General features: G+C 45.7%; 1 protein-coding gene across 1 annotated transcript in view; it reads right to left on the bottom strand.

The window, feature by feature from the left end:
• The window catches only part of SMC1B (structural maintenance of chromosomes 1B), a 197,669-nt gene that overhangs the window by 50,256 nt on the left and 126,993 nt on the right, over window positions 1-20,420 (bottom strand). Inside the window, exon 16 of the mRNA XM_073621917.1 lies at window positions 17,182-17,323. Within this exon, the coding sequence (XP_073478018.1) occupies window positions 17,182-17,323 (142 nt within the window). The remainder of the gene's footprint in view (window positions 1-17,181; window positions 17,324-20,420) is intronic.

Below are 20,420 nucleotides of genomic sequence, written 5' to 3'. Positions count from 1 at the left end.
CTCTCAGAAGCCAGGCCGTCAGAGAAAGAGAGCTCACTTCTGGATGATTCAACTTTCCCTGATATATGAGGTCTGCCCTGTAAGACAGTCTCCAAGGCTTCGAGATGCTGAGTCTTAGTAGTCCTGAGAACCAAGACCTCCTTGGCCCGAATGGTGCAATCAGGATAAGCGTTGTGCTCGACACTCTTATCTTCCGGATAATCTTTGGAATGAGGGCAAAAGGTGGAAACGCATACACCAGATTTGCCTCCCAGGACTGGGATAGGGCAGCTAGGCCCAGACTGAGATGATCTCTCTGTAGGAAGAAAAATTGTTCCACCTGGCTGTTCTGCCTTGTAGCAAAAAGGTCTATTTGTGGGATTCCCCTCTTCTGTTCGAACACTGTTCAAGCACCAATCTGTCTGAGACAGAATCTCCCTGATTAGGACATCTGCCAGAGTATTTAATTCCCCTTTTATGTGAATTGAAGACAGGGATAAAAGATTTGCCTCCGCCCATTGAAGGCTCTTTTCTGTTATCCTCATAAGACCTGGGACTCTTGTACCTCCCTGCTTGTTGATGTAACTTACTGTGGTAATATTGTCTGAAAGGATCTGCACGCGTCTTCCCCTCAGAGTCGGACCAAAGACTACTAGAGCCTTTAGAACTGCACTCAGCTCCACCCTTGATCGCTGGCGTCCGTGGTGACCGCCAGAGGGTTGTGTTGGGACCAAAGTTGACCTGCAGAGAGAATTGCAGGGATCAACCATCACTCTATTGAGTTTTACTTCCTTAGGCTGGGGGGGGGGGTGTTTAAAAAGGAAGCCACCTCTGCCCCTACCCCCACCCCCTTTTCTGGTCCTGCGTGGCTGCAAAACCCTTTTGTCCCCCTGACGATAGTTCCTTTCTCCTGATCTCTGGAAGGGACGAAAATTTAAAATTTTATTTTTTGCTGTTGTTTTTTGGGGAATGGAAACCCTTTCTTTTTATCGGCTGATCCTCTCTAGGACAGATTCTAGCTCTTTACCAAAGAGCAAATCTCCATTAAAGGGGAGGGAACAGAGTTTGACCTTTGACACTGTGTCTCCTCCCCAGGACTTCAGCCAGATAGCCCTCCTGGCTTCATTAATTAATGCTGTAGACCTGGCCGAGAATATTACAGACTCCGTGGACGCATCTGCTATATAGGCTACTGCCTTATTTAGTGTTGGTAGAGCATACAAAATTTCTTCCCTGGGAGTATCTGACTCCAGAAGAGTGCGGAGCGGTTTAAGCCATGAATCAAGCGCACGAGCCAAGCATGTAGTGGCTAGTGATGGCTTAAAGTTAGCTGAGCAGGCTTCCCACGCTTTCTTTAAATATCCTTCCGCCTTTCTTTCTATTGGCTCTTTTAGGGTGCCTGAGTCCTCAAAGGAAAGCGCTGAACCTTTTGAAACCTTAGATAGGGAAGCATCCAGTCTGGGGCACTTTTCCCACAACATTGTATCTTCCTCTTTGAAGGGAAACCTTCTTTTCAAATTTTTAGGGAAGAAGACTCCCTTTTCCAGTTACTTCCATTCCTGAAGTACTGTCTCTTTTAGGGACGTATGTACCGGAAAGGTTCTACTCTGCTTAAGCTGAAGGCCTATATATAAAAGGTCATGTACAGACAACTCCTGGTCCTCTGGCTCTTCCACCTCCAGGGTGTCGTATATAGCCTTTAATAGTTCCTCTGCAGGAAAAAGGGATCTTTGAACCTTGCTGGGTCTTTTCTCATTACAGTCCCCCTCCTCAGGCTCTGAGGCTGACTCTGAGCTCTCCTCCAATACTCCTTGCTGGTGGGCTGCCCCTGCCTGGGTCAGGACCATTGGCCTAACACTAGCGCCGGAAGTACAGGGGATAGGTTCAGCAAGAGCCTCCTGCCCTCTGGGTTTAAAGGACTGTAAAGTCTGTTTCATCCCTTTCTTCATTGAGTCCATAAAACCTTTGAGGATAGGCCCCGTTTCTGCTTTGATGAGCTTGTCTATTACAGTCCTGACATGCACTTTTCTTCCACCCATAAGGCATTTTCTTGGTGCACATCGGGCACCTTTTTCTGGGTGTCTCTGTTTTGCTTTTTCTGGGCTCGTGGGCTTTGTCCTGAAATTAATTAAATGACAAAACGCCAACACATTACTTCCACTGAAGACAATACCCGTTACAAAAACACCTTGTGGATAACAAAAATTAGATTCTAAAAACCTTTTTAAAAGTAACCACCACCGGAGGCCTATGCTAGTATGTGCAACACCTGTCCACACTAAGCATATCAATAAACAGGCTCTGGAAGAAAACATAACACCCCCTGTGCCCCCCCCCAGGAGGATAAGAAAAGGGAAGGAGCAGTCTGACCCCTATTTTCTTACCTTAGGGCCTGAATCAACGGATGGCACCTCCAGACCTGCTTCCATGGATCCTGGTATCTCCATGCTCCTGAAAGCCTTCGGCACCATCTTGCTATTCGGGCCCCTATATATTGTAGCCCATCGCTCTCTTATGGCGGATTCCTACCGGGTCCGGCCGTAATTCAGCATGCTTTATATGGAACGTTCATTGCACTGACAGTTCACATACTTTGATCTTTCACCACTTCATACATCTTTCACTCCCTGTGGCCAGACTGTGTCTGTGTGACTCATTGTCGGTGGGTGGCCAGATGTCCTGTTTCCCGGGAGCTGCGATGCAGGTTGGTGTCCGCCCTCCTACCCCCCCCCCCCCCTCCACAGGGTTGGGGGTGGGTGGCTGGGCGGATCTTTCCACCGTGCATCGGTGCCACGCCCCAGGCACTGTGCATGTGACTTCCTTAGTTGGGCGTCGCACACACAGACGTCCGGTATATCAGCTGGGCTGACATGTGGTGAGCTTCTCTGGCGTTTGCCGAGGTTTTGCTCCACTGTGTCGTGTCTGCGTGACACTGAGGGGGAGCTGACGTTCCATACTGGGGCTGCATCTCACTCCCTGCTTCATGGTATTCAGAGATGGTGCTGATACAACCTATGCACACCCTGATCCCCTTCTATCCATGTGGCTTCAAACATCATATGTATTCTCCAAGGTAATCTTCCGGGTGCTTTTTTCAATCACCTTGGTGATATCCGCAGCTTATATCATCTCGTTTTTTGTTACTTGTATCATCATAGATACATTTTATATATCTCCTATATTATAGAAGTCCCCTCCACTGCGGGGTGTTGGTGCGTGCGGTACGGTGTTCCTCGTTGAGGTCCCCCTCTCAGCTCCTGGGCCAGGCTCCATGGCTTACCCCTGGCTTTGTTTTGTCGCACGGTCCCAGTTTTGGCTATCATGTGAGTAACCTTTTTTGGCATGGCCCATTATGAACAAATTTCCCCCTTTTTCTGCTGATGTTGTTAGACCCATGAAATTATATTGCTTTTTATACATCTTTTATAGAATTTAGATGCATCTGGCTCCTGAAGAGTGGTTTGAAGTCCATTAAACACAGCGCCGGGCCTACCTTTGATGCATCAAACACACATTGACCAATTTTCATATGTTTTTTACTTCACATGACTTTTATCTTGTTTGGAGGATTAAGATTCATAATTGTACCTACCCCTGCCCCATGGTTGTATATACATAGATTTATTGTCTATGCGATTATATTATGTTCAATGCACCCAATGCGTTTTTATGCCATGTTGATCATTGGTCCTTAATAAACATACATATGTTTGCACCTCTGTGAGTGTGATTGGGCCGCATCATGCGCACCTCATTCAAGGTCCCAACCTCACCCCTCTTTTTCATGATATTAGGGATGGGGGCGCAAACTTTTCCTTGCGTCCCAACTAAAGTCCTAAGTTCGCTTTTCCCCCCATTGCTTGCTTCGGGCCCCTATATAAGGAGGTGTGGAGAATCCGGGGCGGCGCTGTGGATCCAACGCCACCCTCTGGCACAGCCCTGTTATCCTCCCCAGCTAGGGCTTCACTTCCCGGTGTCTGCGTGTACCAAGATGGCCGCCACTGGACTTCCTGACATGTCACTTCCTGTCACCAGCGCTGGAAGTTACCTCATCACTCTGCGCCACCAGCACGATCCACATGCTGGGGATAGAGAAGCCCTGCACATGGAGATCTCTGTAAACAGCTGAAAAAAAGGTACTCGGACCATGCGGTGGCCTGTGCCTCCACTAGAAGAACACCCTGCTTTGCCATTTCAGATGGACCCACTGGATCACCTCCTCCACTCCTCACAGGTACCTCACTGAGGCTACAACTCAATCTGGAGAGGGGGTCCCTTACTTTCACCCCAGACCGCTCTATCAGGTCTCTGGGTGGCCCAAACTGACTCATACACCAGGAGTAATACCCCTGTTTGCCCTGGGTATGGACGTCGGGAGGCCCCTGCCACCTAGCACGAAGGCCGGAAAAATAACAAACATCTGTTTGGAGTTCCTGACTGGCCGGAGGAAACAAATATTGAGGGGCTAATACATGTGTGCTGCTTTTATAATGTGGATCATGTGTTTCCTGTGCTAGGTGTGAGAAGCCTCTCAGTAAGCCGTCCTGGAAGATGACTTGGAAAAAAATGTTGACAGCGCCTAAATACATGTAAACGTGCTTAACTGAAAACCTGTAAGGCGAACTTACACAGGACCCCCTCATCCCTGGTCCTGCTAACCTGGAGTCCGGTGACCCCCCCGTACTGACAGCTTATATCGCCGCTGTACCGGTTTGGGGGCTTGTAATCCAAGCGGCTTTCTCTCCTCTTCGCGGTGACAGGAGGGGCTACTTGGGTTCTGATTGGTCGGCGCCGACCAATTAGAATGCTCTCAAACGTACCTCCTGACGAGTTACGTTTTGCAGATTAAGCTGGGGGGGGTTCACCTTACAGCTTTTTCTGTAAAGGTGAACTTACCCTTTAAACACTAGGCAAATAAATATCCTGGTTAATAGAATAAACGCCCAAACACTTTTGGATAGATGCGGGTTCAAAATGCAGCTTTTGGCAAGTTTTTTGGTTGCTTTATTTCCTGCAACGACCAGGGAAGAAAAAAAAAAAAAGTTCTGTGTGCATGAGGCAAAGTGTTAAAACTGTATGTATCAGCTAGAAGGCTTGGTTCACACCTATGCAGTTTACTTTTTAAACTGTTTCTGCAGTGCATTTTGCATTCTTTGTGCTTTTTTTCTTGGTCAATTTGGTGATGGGTAGATTAAAAAACAAAGTGCAAAATCGTGGCAAAAATGCACTACAAGCTTTTCTGCAGCTTCTCCATTCTACTGAACCAAAAAGGCAGTTTTGCTTTTTAAAATTTCCCTGACCCTTTACAAAAAGGCAGCGGCTGAAAAAAGTATAGATGTGAACATGTCCCTTAGTAAACCATGTTAAATAGACTGTAGTGCGTTTCCGCAAAAAGCATTAAAAAACGCATAGGTGTGAACCGAGCCTTAATGTGTATGTAAGCCCTAACAATTCACCTTTCTAATTTGATGCCCTTTAATCTGTTAAATATACCATTGAACCTGTTTTGTTATATATGTTTAATAAGTACAAAAAAATACCTGCTGATCCTGCAAGAAACACATTGAGCTAGTAACTTTATGCTAACCCTAGCTGTGCTGCACTGAAATCTCAAGTAGTGTTATTAAACCTGCCAGGTTCACCTCTGAACTACAGAACACCTCCCCTCTAAGCCATAGAGATAAGGGGGTGTTCTGCAGCCCCAGGCCACTTTTCTTTAGTGTGAATGCTACTTCTCCATAGACACAGGACCATTAGTATGTGCTGTCATTTTAGGCCATGAAGTGTTGTTAATGGCTAGATCGCCAGGTAAAATAAAGGAAAAAACACCTTAAAAAAAATATGAATGCAGCCAATACACATGAGCACATGTAAGCTACAAGACAGTATATTAACCCTGTCTTTTGTGGGTTCAGCTATAATTAAAATGTTAATTACTTGGTATACATTAAACGACAAACATTCCATCTTGAAATATTTCAAAATTACATGAGTACATTGTTGTATGGAGAGCCCGGGATCAGCAGCCAGCTGCTTGAAAAAGTAACAGTCCTTATTGGAAACTCAAAACATCTTTCTTCAGCAAAAATAAAGCAGACCACAGTCCTGGTATAATCAATACAACATATGAGCTCAACACCAATATACCAGCCCCAACAATTAGGTTTAGGGTTCCTGTTTGCTTCGGGGGTACTGCAAAGGCTGCAAGGGCTAAGCAAACAACGTCTTAGTTGCCAGACACTTGCTCACAGCTGTCAACCACTTCACTCTACCTTACAATGTGACTCCTTGCTGCTCCTTCTCAGACCTCCCCTCCAGCTAGGTTAAAGTCACTGTAATCAGAATTTAGAGACTCTTTCCCAACCAAAGTCTCTCTGAACCTCCGTATTCCGGGTCTCATAAGAGGATTTAGCAATCCAGAGCGTACTGTAAATCAGTCCTCTCTCTCTGGTAGACTACCCCACAACCATCCTCGCCCTTTATGGGTGAGAACCCGAGTGTTAAAAAATGTCTCTCATGGTCACCCTTAAAAGTGCCATAACCCAAATAATGGGAAAATATACCTGCTGCCCAGGACACCCCCCCCGACGTCCTGTCCAAAGTATATAAAATACGAAATAGACAATATAGGTTTCCCTGCTGACGTCAGCGGGGCGGCGTGGGAGGAGAGCCGGCCGGTCACGTGACCACCGGGAGCTGCCGTGAAATACGGTAAAGGAGGAATTTTAATAATACACAGAGACAGTAGGGCACTGTAAGAGGAGACAGAACGGATAGTAGATATATATATAACTTATTCCTGCAACAGGAGGGGGATGGGGCGGCACTGTCACTAGGTGACACACAGAGAGGGGAGGGGGGACACGGAGACAGACACAGGAGAGCAAGCTGCGGATAACGTAGGCATGCAAATAGACCACGGTATCAGGGGCTCAGCAGCCATGATTATCGTGGTCTGTTTGCATAGGGGAGGGGATAGCCAGGCATTACAGGTGGTACAGGGTGCCAAATTACAAAGCACAAGCACTGTGCTATATAAAATGCTTTAAAGGAGCAGGATCCATATATATTTTTTTTAGGTTAACGCTTTAAGCAATAGATGTATATGTATTATTTTGAATAAGGATACAGTTTAATATTTTTGTGAAATACCGTCATTACATACACCTGTGAACATAATCTTATGCATGTGGAACCTTTGTTCTAGTTTGTTCAACCTGGTTATTGTGCAGCCTTGTGCATACAACAGTAAGAACCTGAAAAATATGGGAATTTTGACTTACCAATAAATTTCATATCTTTAAGCACAGTACAGAAAAGCAAGTAATAGACAGAGGGTTATATGCCGCTACCTTCAGGTAATTAGACACTGGCAAAAGTTTTGCTGGGAGCCTTCATATAACTCTGCCCAATCTGTGGGACTCCAGCTTTAAAGCAAGCAATAAGAAAAAACAGATAACAGAGGGCTGGGACCTTTGTCCTGCACCGTACTCCAAGATATGGAATTTACTAGCAAGTCAAAATTCCCATTATCTTAATTGTACAACACAGGACAAAGGACAAGTAATAGACCGTTGGAACGTCCCCAAGTAATAAATGGAGGGGTGGGCAACAAACAGAAGCTATCAGGCTCACAAACAGAAAGGGTCAATTCATCCTAAACACTCAAATGAAAGCTTGAATCAGATGCCTGAATATCTACCTGGTAAAACTTTAAAAAAGTATAAGCAGAAAGGTGGTGGCCTTGCAAACCTACAAAATAGAGGCTTGCTGCTGAAAGGCCCAAGGGACCTACAAAATCCAGTGTAACTAGCCCTATAGGGAAGGGAGAAAACCATTTCTCAAGGGAGCAAGCCCTGTAGATGAGCAGCCTGAGCCATATATCAATGGTGAAAGAGGAAGCAGGATGTTCCTTCCTGGGGCCTTCGGAGAGGACAAAAGGAGTTTTTCTGAAGGAACAGTTGTGGCTGGGTAGCCCATAACCACATCCAGGCAGTGGAGTGGAGTGAGACTTCCTTGGCATGTTTTAGAGTAGGACAAAGGCAAGAAAGGACAATGTTCTTAGCAAGGTTAAAAGGAAGAGATTACCTTGAAGAGGAAGGATAGTCTGGGTCTTAGGACCGCCTTGTCCCTATGCAAGACAAGAAAGGGCTCCATATAAGAAGAAGCCATAAACTTGGAGACAAGTCTGAGATAGGTAATGGCTACAAAAAGGACCACCTTACTCAAGAGATCCCTCAATGAGAAATCCCAAATTAGTTCAAAGGGAGATTTTTGAAGAATTGAAAGTACCAGATTCAGATCCCAGAGAGACACAGGAGGTAAGGTGGGGATTCGTATACACAACTACTTGTAACAAGGTTCTGAGAACAGAGCAAAAAGGTTTCTGGAATAGAATGGATAGACAGAAACCTGTCTCTCTATAGTAATAAGAGCCAGATGCTGGTCCAGGTCAGACTGATGAAAGGCCAGGATACAAGGAATAGGAATGCCTATTTTTGCACCAGCCAAAGTAGGCCCTCCAGGTATGATGGTAGATCCTACGAGAACTGGATTTCTGGGAATGAATCTGCTTTGCCCCTATGCCTTAGAATCTGGGTTTCAACAGCCATGCCATTAAAGCCAGAGACTGAGAAGCAGGATGAAAACCAAATGCCCTGTGACAGGAGGCCTGTCTTGTTTGACAGAGGACAAGGTGTGTCTGCCAGGAGTCTGTGTATCAAGTTTTCCTGGGCCAATTTAGAGCAATAAGGATCACCAAATCTGTTCATCTTCAATCTTGCAGAGCAGTTGAGGGCGAATCTTCACTGTAGGGAACGCATTCAACAATCTGTACTCTGGCCAAGGAATCAACAGGACATCCACCTCAAAAGCTAGAGGGGGATTCCTGGACCTAGTAACAAAACTGTCCAACTTCTTGTTGAATCTGGAGGCCATGATGTCCACATCTAGTGTTCCCCATTTTTGACAGAGCATTACGAAGAACTCATGGTGTAGGGACAACTAGCCTGAGACCAATCACTGACGACTTAAAGTTTGCTTGCCAATTTTCCATTCCCCTTATGTAGAGAGCGGAGTGAGTTGGAATATGGCTCTCTGCACAAACGATAATTATGCTTGCTGCATTCATGGCTGATCGACTTCTGCTATGTAGGCAGCAGCCTTGGCGTTATTCAACTGCACCTTGGCTGGGCGATTGTGTGGGAGAGGGTTCCATTATAGGAGAGTCAGTCTTACTGTTCTCAGTTCCGGAATGTTGATGGGGAGTCACAACTCCTGTGAGGACCAGGTTCCTTGGCCAGTCAGGGAGTTATAGATCCTGCCTCAGCCCCTCAGGCTTGCTTCCATTATTAATATCTCCCAGGGAAGGGGAAGAAACGATTTCCTGGATTTTAAGTCTGATTAAAATCTACCATGCCAGGGAGGTTTTTTGCCTGGAATGACAGCAGTAGCGGGTGATCCAAGGAAGGAATTGGCTTGTCCCACATCATGAGAATGTTGAGCTGCATAGGTCATATAGGTCAGTGGATATAGGCAGAGGAAACAGCCTCAAAAGGAAGCCACCATGAGGCCCAAAACCCTTATATGCTTAAGTGATTTGATGGCTGCCTGGTTGACCTGAGAGCTCGACAGCTGGATCTCAGAGAAGCAATCTTTTCCTGGGAAAGGACATTTTTTGCCTGTGCCATATCCAAGATCAGCCCCAAGTGCTCCAGACGATGGTAAGACTGAAGGGCATACTTCTTGAAGTTGATCGGCCACTTGAAAGTTTGTAGGAACTGGATCATATTTTTAATAATAGATAACAGGACAGTGGCTGAAGGATCTTTTGGAAGAAAGTCATCCAGGTATCCTGTGACCTGGATGCCCTGAGATCTAAACAGGGTTAGGAAAAAAGCAAGCAACTTTTTGAGAACTTGTTTGGTGCCGAGAAGAGCGCCAATGGCAGGGTGAAAAATTGAAAGTGTTGGTATCCCCCACAGCAAAGATTAGAAAGCACTGTTATATGGGAAAGATGAAAATGTGAAGATAAACATTGTGGATGTTAACCAATGCAAGAATTTTCCTTTGCCAGAAAGAAGTAATAACAGATCTTTTGGATGCCATATGAAATTTGTGAACTCACAGATATCCATTTAGGGATCTTGGCTCCAAGATTAGGCAAAAACTCCCATTTGGTTTTGAGACTGTGAATAGGTTTGAGTAAAACCCTTTAAACCTTTGCACTGCAGGAACCGCACTTCTGCTTTCTGAAGATCGAAGGTTCTAGAAGGGCAGAAAGTTTTCCAAAGCAATCAGTTAAAATTCAATTTACCTTAGTCAGATTGGTGATCTGTTGCGTGCCTGAAAGGGAGCTAAAATCAGGGGAGGGGAGCAGTGTCAGTACAGAACATTGCTTAGGTGCAGGAGAACAGCTACTGCCCTGAGCATTTTAGTGGTTTTCCACAGTGACGTCTGTAGCATGAGTTCTATTAGGCCTTTTATTTTCTCAGCTCCTCTGCGCTTTGTCTTGGCCATTGCTAAGTGAGGGGACTCCCTGTGGGGTATATCCCTGAAATAGATACAGAATGAAAGAGTTAATAGCATGTCCAGGAAGAGAGCCACGACAACACAGGTACCAGAAGGTGTAGTGCAACGGCAGAAGGCAGCGGTATGATTTGCTCTCCTGTACTATATAATTAAGTTTAATGTTTTGGCTTCAGTTATAGAATATCCAGGAGAACATTAGAACATTACTAGCAGAATATCTTACGTGAAGGCCACCAAAAACTTTGGTAAGGTTTGATCCAAACTCCATTCATAAAAAAAAAAAATTTAAGAATAAAAGTTTCTGGGGGCGTGGCCTGACACAGCATGGAGTAGGACGTGTATTCCCTGAGCTCCGTCCATTACTCCTGCTGTAATTACTCCTTGACTCTCTATGCTGCACTAATCGCTGGATCAACTCCCCTGGGGCATCCACCATACCCAGAGCTGCATTTTGGAGTGACAGGATCGACGGCGGCCCGAACGGAGTGGCGATCCTCCACACGGCGGTCGGATCCAGTCCGCGGCTTCGGCCTATTTCTGGAGGTCCGCGGCCATCTTGGTCCTCCTCTACACCCGACCTTATTGGGGTAGCTGTGCCTTGCTGCTGCATAACTCTTGAGGAAAACCCCCCTGGGGACCTAGAGCACATCCCTCCCCACATATACAGGCTTACCTGACCCCCAGTACCCCTGAAAGAGCGGCGGTCGCATCTAGGCAAGACTGTGGCTTCGGCCTACACACAGAGGCCGGCGGCCATCTTTACACTCTCATATACCCAGCCTTTGCTGCATCTTCAACCTGCTGCCGTTTCGATTTTCATGTGAAAAACTTCTTTTAGTGACCTTTCATACTCCACATCACCCCTCCAGATTACCAGCACCCCAAACAGAGCAGTAATCTACTACACACTTGCCGCATAGAGGCAGACTTTGCCCCCAGACACCTTGATGGCTTCGAGACCCTCGCCAGCACTGTCTCCTGTCTCACAGGTTACTAAATTTGCCAAAACATGATTGGGGACTCGCTGTGAGTCACCCCGGACCCCCACAGTATGTCACCAACTAAATCACAGAAGGCAGCGGCGGCGAGGCTTGATCAATACCGCCGCCAAGACAAAGAGGACATGGAGGAAGATGGGGCCTCTGAGAAAGCAGGGGAGGGTGAGCGAATGGCGAGTGATACGTACAAACTGCTTGAAGCAATCACCTTTTGCAGAACTTCCCTCACAGCACAAATTGAGGAAGTCAAGATGGATATTTCCCTTATTAGGCAAGACTTTCAAAAGCTCAGAGACAGAGTGAAGGAAACTGAGACCAGGCTGAGCACGGTGGAGGATGCCATTCCACCCTTACAAACATCCTCAGACCGCGTACAACGACAAATACACCAACTCCTTACTAAACAAGATGATATGGAGAATAGGCTGAGAAGATGTAATATGCGCCTGATCGATCTGCCAGAGGGGATGGAGGGCAAGGACACTACCACGTTCTTGCAACAACTACTAATCAACGCCTATGGGAGAGAAGCCTTTTCCCCTATGTTTGCGGTGGAGCGGGCACACTGTATGCCAGCCAGACCCACCCCGCAGGGAGCCCCTCCTCGCACTTTCATAGCTAAACTCCTCAATTACAAAGATCGGGATACAGCCCTGAGGATGGCGAGGGAGAAAGGCAACATCCCAGTAGGGAATATCAAAGTAGCAATTTTCCCAGATTTTTCAGCGGAGGTACAACGCCGTCGACAGAGTTTTGCAGAGGCCAAGCGCAGGCTGAGGAACCTACAATACAAATATTCTATGCTTTTTCCTGCACGCCTCCATGTGGAACATGACGGACGTGTGGTCTTTTTTGAAGATCCTGAAGAAGTGATTTCCTGGTTGGAACGTCGTGCTATTCCTGAAAGAGCTGACTGATCAAGTTCCAGAGTCGCATGACTGCATTGTTCCCAGCAGATGTAGGGAACCCTTCTTGATGCCGCCCACTTGGGGATGAGAACTGTTTCTTACTACCCACAAAAATTATTTGACCACGACACAGAATCCCTTGTAAACCAGCGCAAGTATAAAGTACAAAGTACAATCTATGGACATCTACAGCATAAGAGTCCACTTACTCTCCGGGGCTCCGGAAGAGCAGAAGTCCTACCAATAACATGCATTGTGCAGTGAGACTTTACCCCACACACCACTGGGAAGCAGCACCATGATTACTGGAATTTTTTCCGGACCATATTAAATGCATTTAATTGGAAACAAGGAGATCGAGAAACCGTGACATACCCTGCACTATTGATATGGATGATATCTCTTATTCTACGTCGACCCCGGGGACTTAGCCAAATGTTCTGCATTTTTTATGTAACTTGGAGGTTGGAATGTTTCCCAGTTGGACACAAGTTAAGAGAATATGCCCGCACCAGTTTGGGACAGTGTAGGGCGGGGAGGGGGGTGGGAGTTCATTTGTTTATAGTTTGGTTAAACTTGATTGTGCATACTAACCGCAGTAAACAGGTAACGTTTCGAATGCTATACTCATGTGAGTGTTCATGTGTATTATGTGCTACAGGATTAATCCACCAGGGTTTGCATACTAGAAATATAAATGCTTCATACATAAAGAGCAAATTGCTTAACATAATTGTTTCATTAGATCTCAAAAGGTTGTATTCATGGCATCCCTAAAATGTCTTACATGGAATGTGAGGGGCATGCGCGAGAAATTTAAGCGTGCAGCAGTCTTCACATTCCTCAAGAAACAACGTGCCGATGTGATAGCTTTGGTGGAGACGCATGTGGAGGGGAGCATCCAGATGGCACTTCGCAGACCATGGGCTGGGTGGGCGTATCATTCTACCCACACATCCCATTCCAGGGGAGTCTCAGTCCTGATAGCTAAATCGGTACACTTTGAGCTATGCGAATTATCCACTGATCCACAGGGATATGTATTTATTCTAGCTAAGTTATATGGCGAACCCCTGTTGATATTGGCTTTTTATGTACCACCCCCATTTAACATTTCTATAATTAAAGAAGGACTTTCATTCATGGCCCGCCACTCTACTACATCCGCAGTTTGGCTAGGCGACTTTAATACCACACTAAACCCGATCCTGGATAGGCTACAACCTACTCCGCCTACCCTTAATACTCCCCACTAAACTAGGTTCTCTAAGCTCATTTCCACCTTCCACTTAACAGACACATGGCGCCACAAGTTCCCACAGACTAAATCATACTCGTGTTTCTCATCTTCTCACAATTCTATGTCCCGCATAGACTTCATACTCATTTCCCACAGTTTAATACCACGACTATCAGAGGCTGCATTCTGCCCCAGAATACTCTCGGATCATAGTCCATACTGGATTACATTAAACATCCCTATAGAAAAACCAACATGGTCTTGGCGTTTGGACCCATTTTGGCTCTCTCTTCTACCTGAGGATGATGAGCTAGTGGATAAGTGGAGATTGTATTTTGCGGAGAATGACAAGTCAGCATCGCCCTCCGCAGTATGGGACTCCTTTAAGCTATTTGCTCGCTCCACGTTAATTACTGCTATCAATAAAATTAAGACGGATTCCTCCAGTGCTCTTGGTAAGGCGTTGGAGGACCTGTCTTCTGCTGAAAGAGACTTTACTGCCACCCCAACCCCTGTAAATGCGGACCTGCTAAAATTACAAACCAGAGTAGTTACTCAGCTGCAATACCAGAAAGCCAGACAAAAACTTTTTTTCTCCAAACAAAAAATGTTTGAATATGGGGAAAAAGCAGGCAAGTTATTGGCCTACTTAGTGCACAGTGAAGATAGGCCCCCCGTGGTGATTACACTACATGGTCCTGGAGGACGACAAATAACAGACCCACCTAGTGTAACCGCTATCTTCAGAAATTTCTTTACTGACTTATAAAAAAAACGACAGCTCCCACTGAGACACAATCAATGTCAGTCTTTCTTGAGAAAGTGATTTTCCCACAGTTAACAGAAGAACAGATAGACCTACTAGAGGTACCCCTCACTACAGACGAAATTACAATTGCCATTGCCAGCTTCGCTAGGTCTAAATCCCCAGGATCAGACGGACTCCCAATTGAGTTTTATTCCCAATTCAGAGAACTGTTAACTCCTAAACTGTTAACCTTATACAATCATCTCTTTGAGACTGGGACATTACCCTATGACAGAGGCAACAATAGTCCTCATCCCCAAAGCAGGAAAGGACCCGGGATACCCAGAATCCTATCGCCCAATATCCCTTCTACAAGTTGATATTAAAATATTGGCCAAAGTATTATCTATTAGGCTTAATCAGGTTATTTTATCACTAATACATACAGATCAGGCAGGTTTCATGCCTGGTTGCAACACCTCGTTTACTCTCAGGAAATTATATATGAATTTACAGGCTACACACGAGGAAGTTGGCTCACGAGTTGTGGTGACTTTAGACACAGCAAAAGCCTTCGACTCGGTGGAGTGGAGGTATCTTTGGAGATGCTTGGAGGGCTATGGCTTCGGCCCGAAATTCATCAAATGGGTTCAATTACTATACCAGGCACCCAGGGCCAGGGTGGTGGCTAATGGGTGGTCGTCTCAGATGTTTGACCTTAGCAGAGGCACGAGACAGGGGTGCCCCTTGTCCCCACTATTGTATGCCCTTGCGGCAGAACTCCTGGCGATATCCATTCGAACGAACCCGGAGATTAAAGGTCTAAGACTGGGCTCTTTAATTGAAAAAATCAGCATGTATGCTGACGACACGCTGTTATATCTAGCGGATTCGGGCCCATCCTTATGTACCGCACTCCACACGATCAAACAATTCGGAATATTTTCAGGACTGAAAATCAATTGGGATAAGTCCCACATTTTACCAATAGATAGTTTTCCACCCCCAGAATCCCAAGCCAGACTACCGCTTCAGAGAGTTGATGTTATTAAATATCTTGGGATCCGTATATCTAGGTCCCCTGCAGATTACGTATCCCTCAATATAGACCCTCTCATTTCCATGGTTAAAAACAAAGTTTGAGTTTGGTCCAGGCTCCCACTTGGGACCTGGGGCCGCATAAATTTAATTAAAATAATTTTACTTCCCAAAATACTGTATGTTCTCTGGCACTCTCCGGTTTACTTACCCTTGAAGCACTTTAAATCTCTAGAGTCCCTTCTTAAGCCATTCGTATGGGGCACCAATAGACACAAACTGGCATGGCAAACTCTTAAGAACCCGACTGACCTTGGTGGCACAGCTCTTCCGGACTTTAACCTATATTACATTGCATCACAGCTGTCACAACTTTTTCACTTGAATAAAACGGACAGCAAGAGTTTTCTCACGCTCCTATGTCCAAGGTGGGCACAATACACCAAGGACTCGATATACGCTATAGCATCGGGCTCGGGGGGGATGGAACTAGGGGGAAAATAGATATACCATGTTATATCACTACAGGAAAATATGGGACTTGGCTACTTCTAAACTTGAAATCCCGCAGTTCGATGATTACACGCCGGTATGGCACAACAAGAATCTTCCTGAATTTAACAAAATACAAGATGCATTTCTATGGTCCATGCAGGGAATATTCTATCTGCATCATTTTTTAAAAGATGGGCATTTAAAAACTTTTGATTCACTTAAAGCAGAATTCACAATTCAGAATCAAATGTTCTTTAGATTTTTACAAATCCGTCATGCGGCGCAATCGCAATTTCCCGATTCCCTCCCAGGCCCTACACCTAATGTCCTAATGGCAGTAATTAAGAACACAGACCCCCCTAAACTGATTTCAGCTTTCTATAACATGCTCTCAACCCCAGTTTCCACTAGAATAGCGTACGATCTTAAACCAAGATGGGAAAGAGAAGAGGGACCAATAGAGGATGAGGAGTGGGGGGAGGCACTGGAGTCCTGTAGGGCTGTGTCCCCCAAATTATCAGACCGCTTGTCGCAGCTCTACATTCTTCATAGAGCATACCTCACACCCCTTAGAGTGGCAAGATATAAACGCACACAATCTATCACATGCCTGATGTGTGGGAAAGAGACTGGTACCTTTTTCCATTTGATGTGGACATGTCCTAAGATTCAGGGTCTGTGGGAACAAATCGTGACATTCCTACATGACACAATGGGCTCACCCCTAGCACTAGATCCAAAACAATGCCTCTTGGGTATAATTCCAGACACAATTGACAAATACACAAAAACATTTCTCCATGAAACACTCTTTGCAGCAAGAAAGGTCATAGCCAAAAAATGGATGAGACAAGCGTCTCCCAAACTAGTGGAATGGAAGGTGGAAGTGAATAATACCCTACCGTATAAGAAATGCATATACATTGACAGAGGTTGCCCTGCCAAGTACAATAAGATATGGGATCGTTGGCTCCAAGAATCTGACACATGTGTATATAGAAACCAATTTAGTATGGAATGATTTTTTGAGGGTACACCCTGATGTGTGGTTTCTAAATGTTACATATATGACCACAAAATATTCTCACAGAGTAAACATAATGTACTGTTTAGCATATGTATAGAGTTTATAACAATTCATGTACTAGTTGCCAAGTTTGTATGTTAAAGCAAGCATCACATGTATGCACCAGTTGATTAATAAAACTTTGTTTTATGTAAAAAAAAGAATAAAAGTTTCTGCACCTTCTTTAACTGAGTAACTTGCTCTTCCTCTTTGCTTAAGTTCTCCCTAAGGTTTATCACTTTTTCTGTTTCTTTCTTTAGTTGTCCATGAATGTATTCAATTTGAATTTCCAGACGTGTCTTCTGATTTCCAAACTCCAGCCTAAATATAATATGGTCAAATATTTACAGTGTAACATTTACAAGTCAACTAAGTCAGCAAACTGTTAATGCAATCTAGAAAACATGCAACTGCAACCAGCGACGGCCCGTCCATATTGGGAGAAGCCCCCCTAATCCATGTGCCCGGCCCCTAATTTACATGTAGGGCGCATGGATTCCAAAGGGGTTTTTTTTTTTCCCTTTTAGAAGCACGTGATTAGAGCCTGAGGCACTAACTGGCTTCAAAAATGGGTGGGCTCCGGGCACAGAGCACCCAATAGTAATTTGTTATCTTCCAGATTCTCCTCCCAGCCAATCCAGGCTCAGGAAGAGTGTCCCGAGACCCGACTGGCTGAGAGGACAAGCGATCCTATTGGCAACCAAGGAGGAAGGAGACACAGGGGAAGCCACGTCGTCGTGAAGCCAAGGAAGTAGGAGACCCAGTGTGAAGGCGCGACCTAGATTAAGTGAGTGGGAGGACCAATTCACCAACTGGGGGGGTGAGGTAGGGGGCGGACGGATTGTTCCAACCCCCCCCCCCCCCCCCAATACTAGCAGCCGCCACTGTCTGCAACTAAATGTGTAAGACTACTCAACTTACCTAAAACTGTACCCGTCATTCACTTCAAAACTAAGGTTCCATATTCACATCTATGTGTTCCGGGAACATGTTTCTGCGTGTGTTCCTGAAAATGTGCATCACGCGTGCAATGCCATTATTTCTCAATGATAACCTAAACGCGACAAAGATATGCATTTTGAAAACGTGAAAAGTACACATTACGAAAATGTGGGAGACTCCCTGCCAAAAAAGTGCAGGAGCTACTTTGACGCCTTTGTTGTGTGTAGAAGTACATCTTCGCCAGCACACCATGGATCAGAAAACAAGGTTGTCCAAAGAAGGTTGGCTGACGAAGGGGTCCTGCGCGGCCCCGAAACGTTGCACCCCCCTTGTGATGTGACCATTTTCGATCAAAAACCTTCTTTGGACAACCTTGTTTTCTGATCCATGGTGTGCTGGCGAAGATGTACTTCTGTTTGATGCTTCCAGAACCCAACTGGTAATCGTTACAGCACCCATTAATGCTCTATGCCGTTTATCCGGGAACGTGTGCGACTGGAATATTGAATTGTTTGTTGTGTGTAGGGCAGCCTATTCTTTTACTAGCATTTTATTGAAACATTTTCAATAAAGAAAGATATAAAAAATGGTACAGAAACCAAGAGTAACCATAGAGTAGAGCTGCACGATTAATTGTTAAGAATCAAAATCGCAATCTTTTCCCCTTCCCGATCTTCAAAACAGTGTGTCACGATTCTTCCTAACAAGTGCAGAGAGTTTTCACAGCTGGAAAAAAAAAAAAAATCCAGACTGCCTGCCAAGTTTTATCACAACACAGCTAATAAGTAGAAACAAAGTATCTTTTTGTTCTTTTATTAAAGGAAAGAACTCCGGGGTGTAAGTGAGGGAAATTGACCATTTAACCACTTAAGCCCCGGACCATTTGGCTGGCCAAAGACCAGAGCACTTTTTGCGATTACGCACTGCTCCGCTTTAACCGACAAATGCGCGGTCGTGTAACATGGCTCCCAAACAAAATTGACGTCCTTTTTCCCCACAAATAGAGGAGGGGGCGCTGCAGGGGTTAAGTGTGTCCTAGGGAGTGATTTTAACTGTAGGGGGGGTGGGCTACGTGTGACACGACACTGATCACAGCTCCCGATCACAGGGAGCTGTGATCAGTGTCATTAGGCAGAACGGGGAAATGCTTGTTTACATCAGCATTTCCCCGTTCTTCCTCTCCGTGAGACGATCGCGGGCATTTCCGCGGATATCGAGTTTGTGGGACCCGCGCCCACACGGCGGCAAATTTAAAGGGACAAACATGTACGCCCATTTGCCTGTCCATGCCATTCTGCCAACATAAATGTTCGTGCGGCAGTTGTCAAGCAGCTAACCACTTGCCGACCGCCTAACGCAGATATACTGCGGCAGAATGGCACGGGCAGGCAAAATCACGTACCTGGTACGTGATCTGCCTCCCTCGGGCGGCGGGCACATCGTGCCCCCCCGGTGCCCGAGGCGGTTGGCTTCGTTAGGGGAGCGATCCAGGCTGAGGCCACTCATTCTTGGCCACCCCCTCGCGATCGCTCCCAACGAATGAAAATCTTCCTCTGCTGCTGTAATGTAAACAGCGGCAGAGGAAGTGATGTCATCTCTCCTCGAGCCGGTCTTTTCGTTCCGGTGCCGAGGAGAGAAGACATCAATGTGAGTTGTACAACACCACACTAACAGTAGAACACGGTAGGCACACTTTTCACCCCCCATCACCGCCCTGTCACAGTGACACCAATAGCAGTTTTTTTTTTTTTTGCATTGGTGTCAGTTTGTGACAGTTATAAGTGGTAAGGCAGTTAGTGGTAGCCCCCTTTAGGTCTAGGATACCCCCCTAACCCCCCCAATAAAGTTTTAACCCCTTGATCACCCCCCCATCGCCAGTGTCACCAAGCGATCGTTTTTCTGATCGCTGTATTAGTGTCACAGGTGACGCTAGTTAGGGAGGTAAGTATATAGGTTCGCCGTCAGTGTTTTATAGCAACAGGGACCCCCATATACTACCTAATAAAGGTTTTAACCCCCTGATTGCCCCCTAGTTAACCCTTTTACCACTGATCACTGTATAACTGTTACGGGTGACGTTGGTTAGTTAGTTTGTTTTTTATAGTTTCAGGGCACCCGCCCTTTATTACCTAATAAAGGTTTAACCCCCTAATCGCCCGGCAGAGATATAAGTTCCGTTTTAGGGTCAGATAAGGTCTGCGTCACCCCAGGCAGCGTCATGTTAGCGCCAGTACCGCTAACACCCATGCACGCAACATACACCTCCCTTATTGGTATAGTATCTGAACGGATCAACATCTGATCCGATCAGATTTATACTAGCGTCCCCAGCAGTTTAGGGTTCCCAAAAACGCAGTGTTAGCGGGATCAGCCCAGATACCTGCTAGCACCTGCGTTTTGCCCCTCGGCCCAGCCCACCCAAGTGCAGTATCGATCAATCACTGTCACTTACAAAACACCAAACACACATAACTGC

The sequence above is a fragment of the Aquarana catesbeiana genome, linkage group LG03, assembly GCF_042186555.1.
Source record: "Aquarana catesbeiana isolate 2022-GZ linkage group LG03, ASM4218655v1, whole genome shotgun sequence".
NCBI classification, from domain to species: domain Eukaryota; kingdom Metazoa; phylum Chordata; class Amphibia; order Anura; family Ranidae; genus Aquarana; species Aquarana catesbeiana.
The sequence above is the reverse complement of the archived record's forward strand: the minus strand, read 5'-3'. Positions and strand labels throughout refer to the sequence as shown.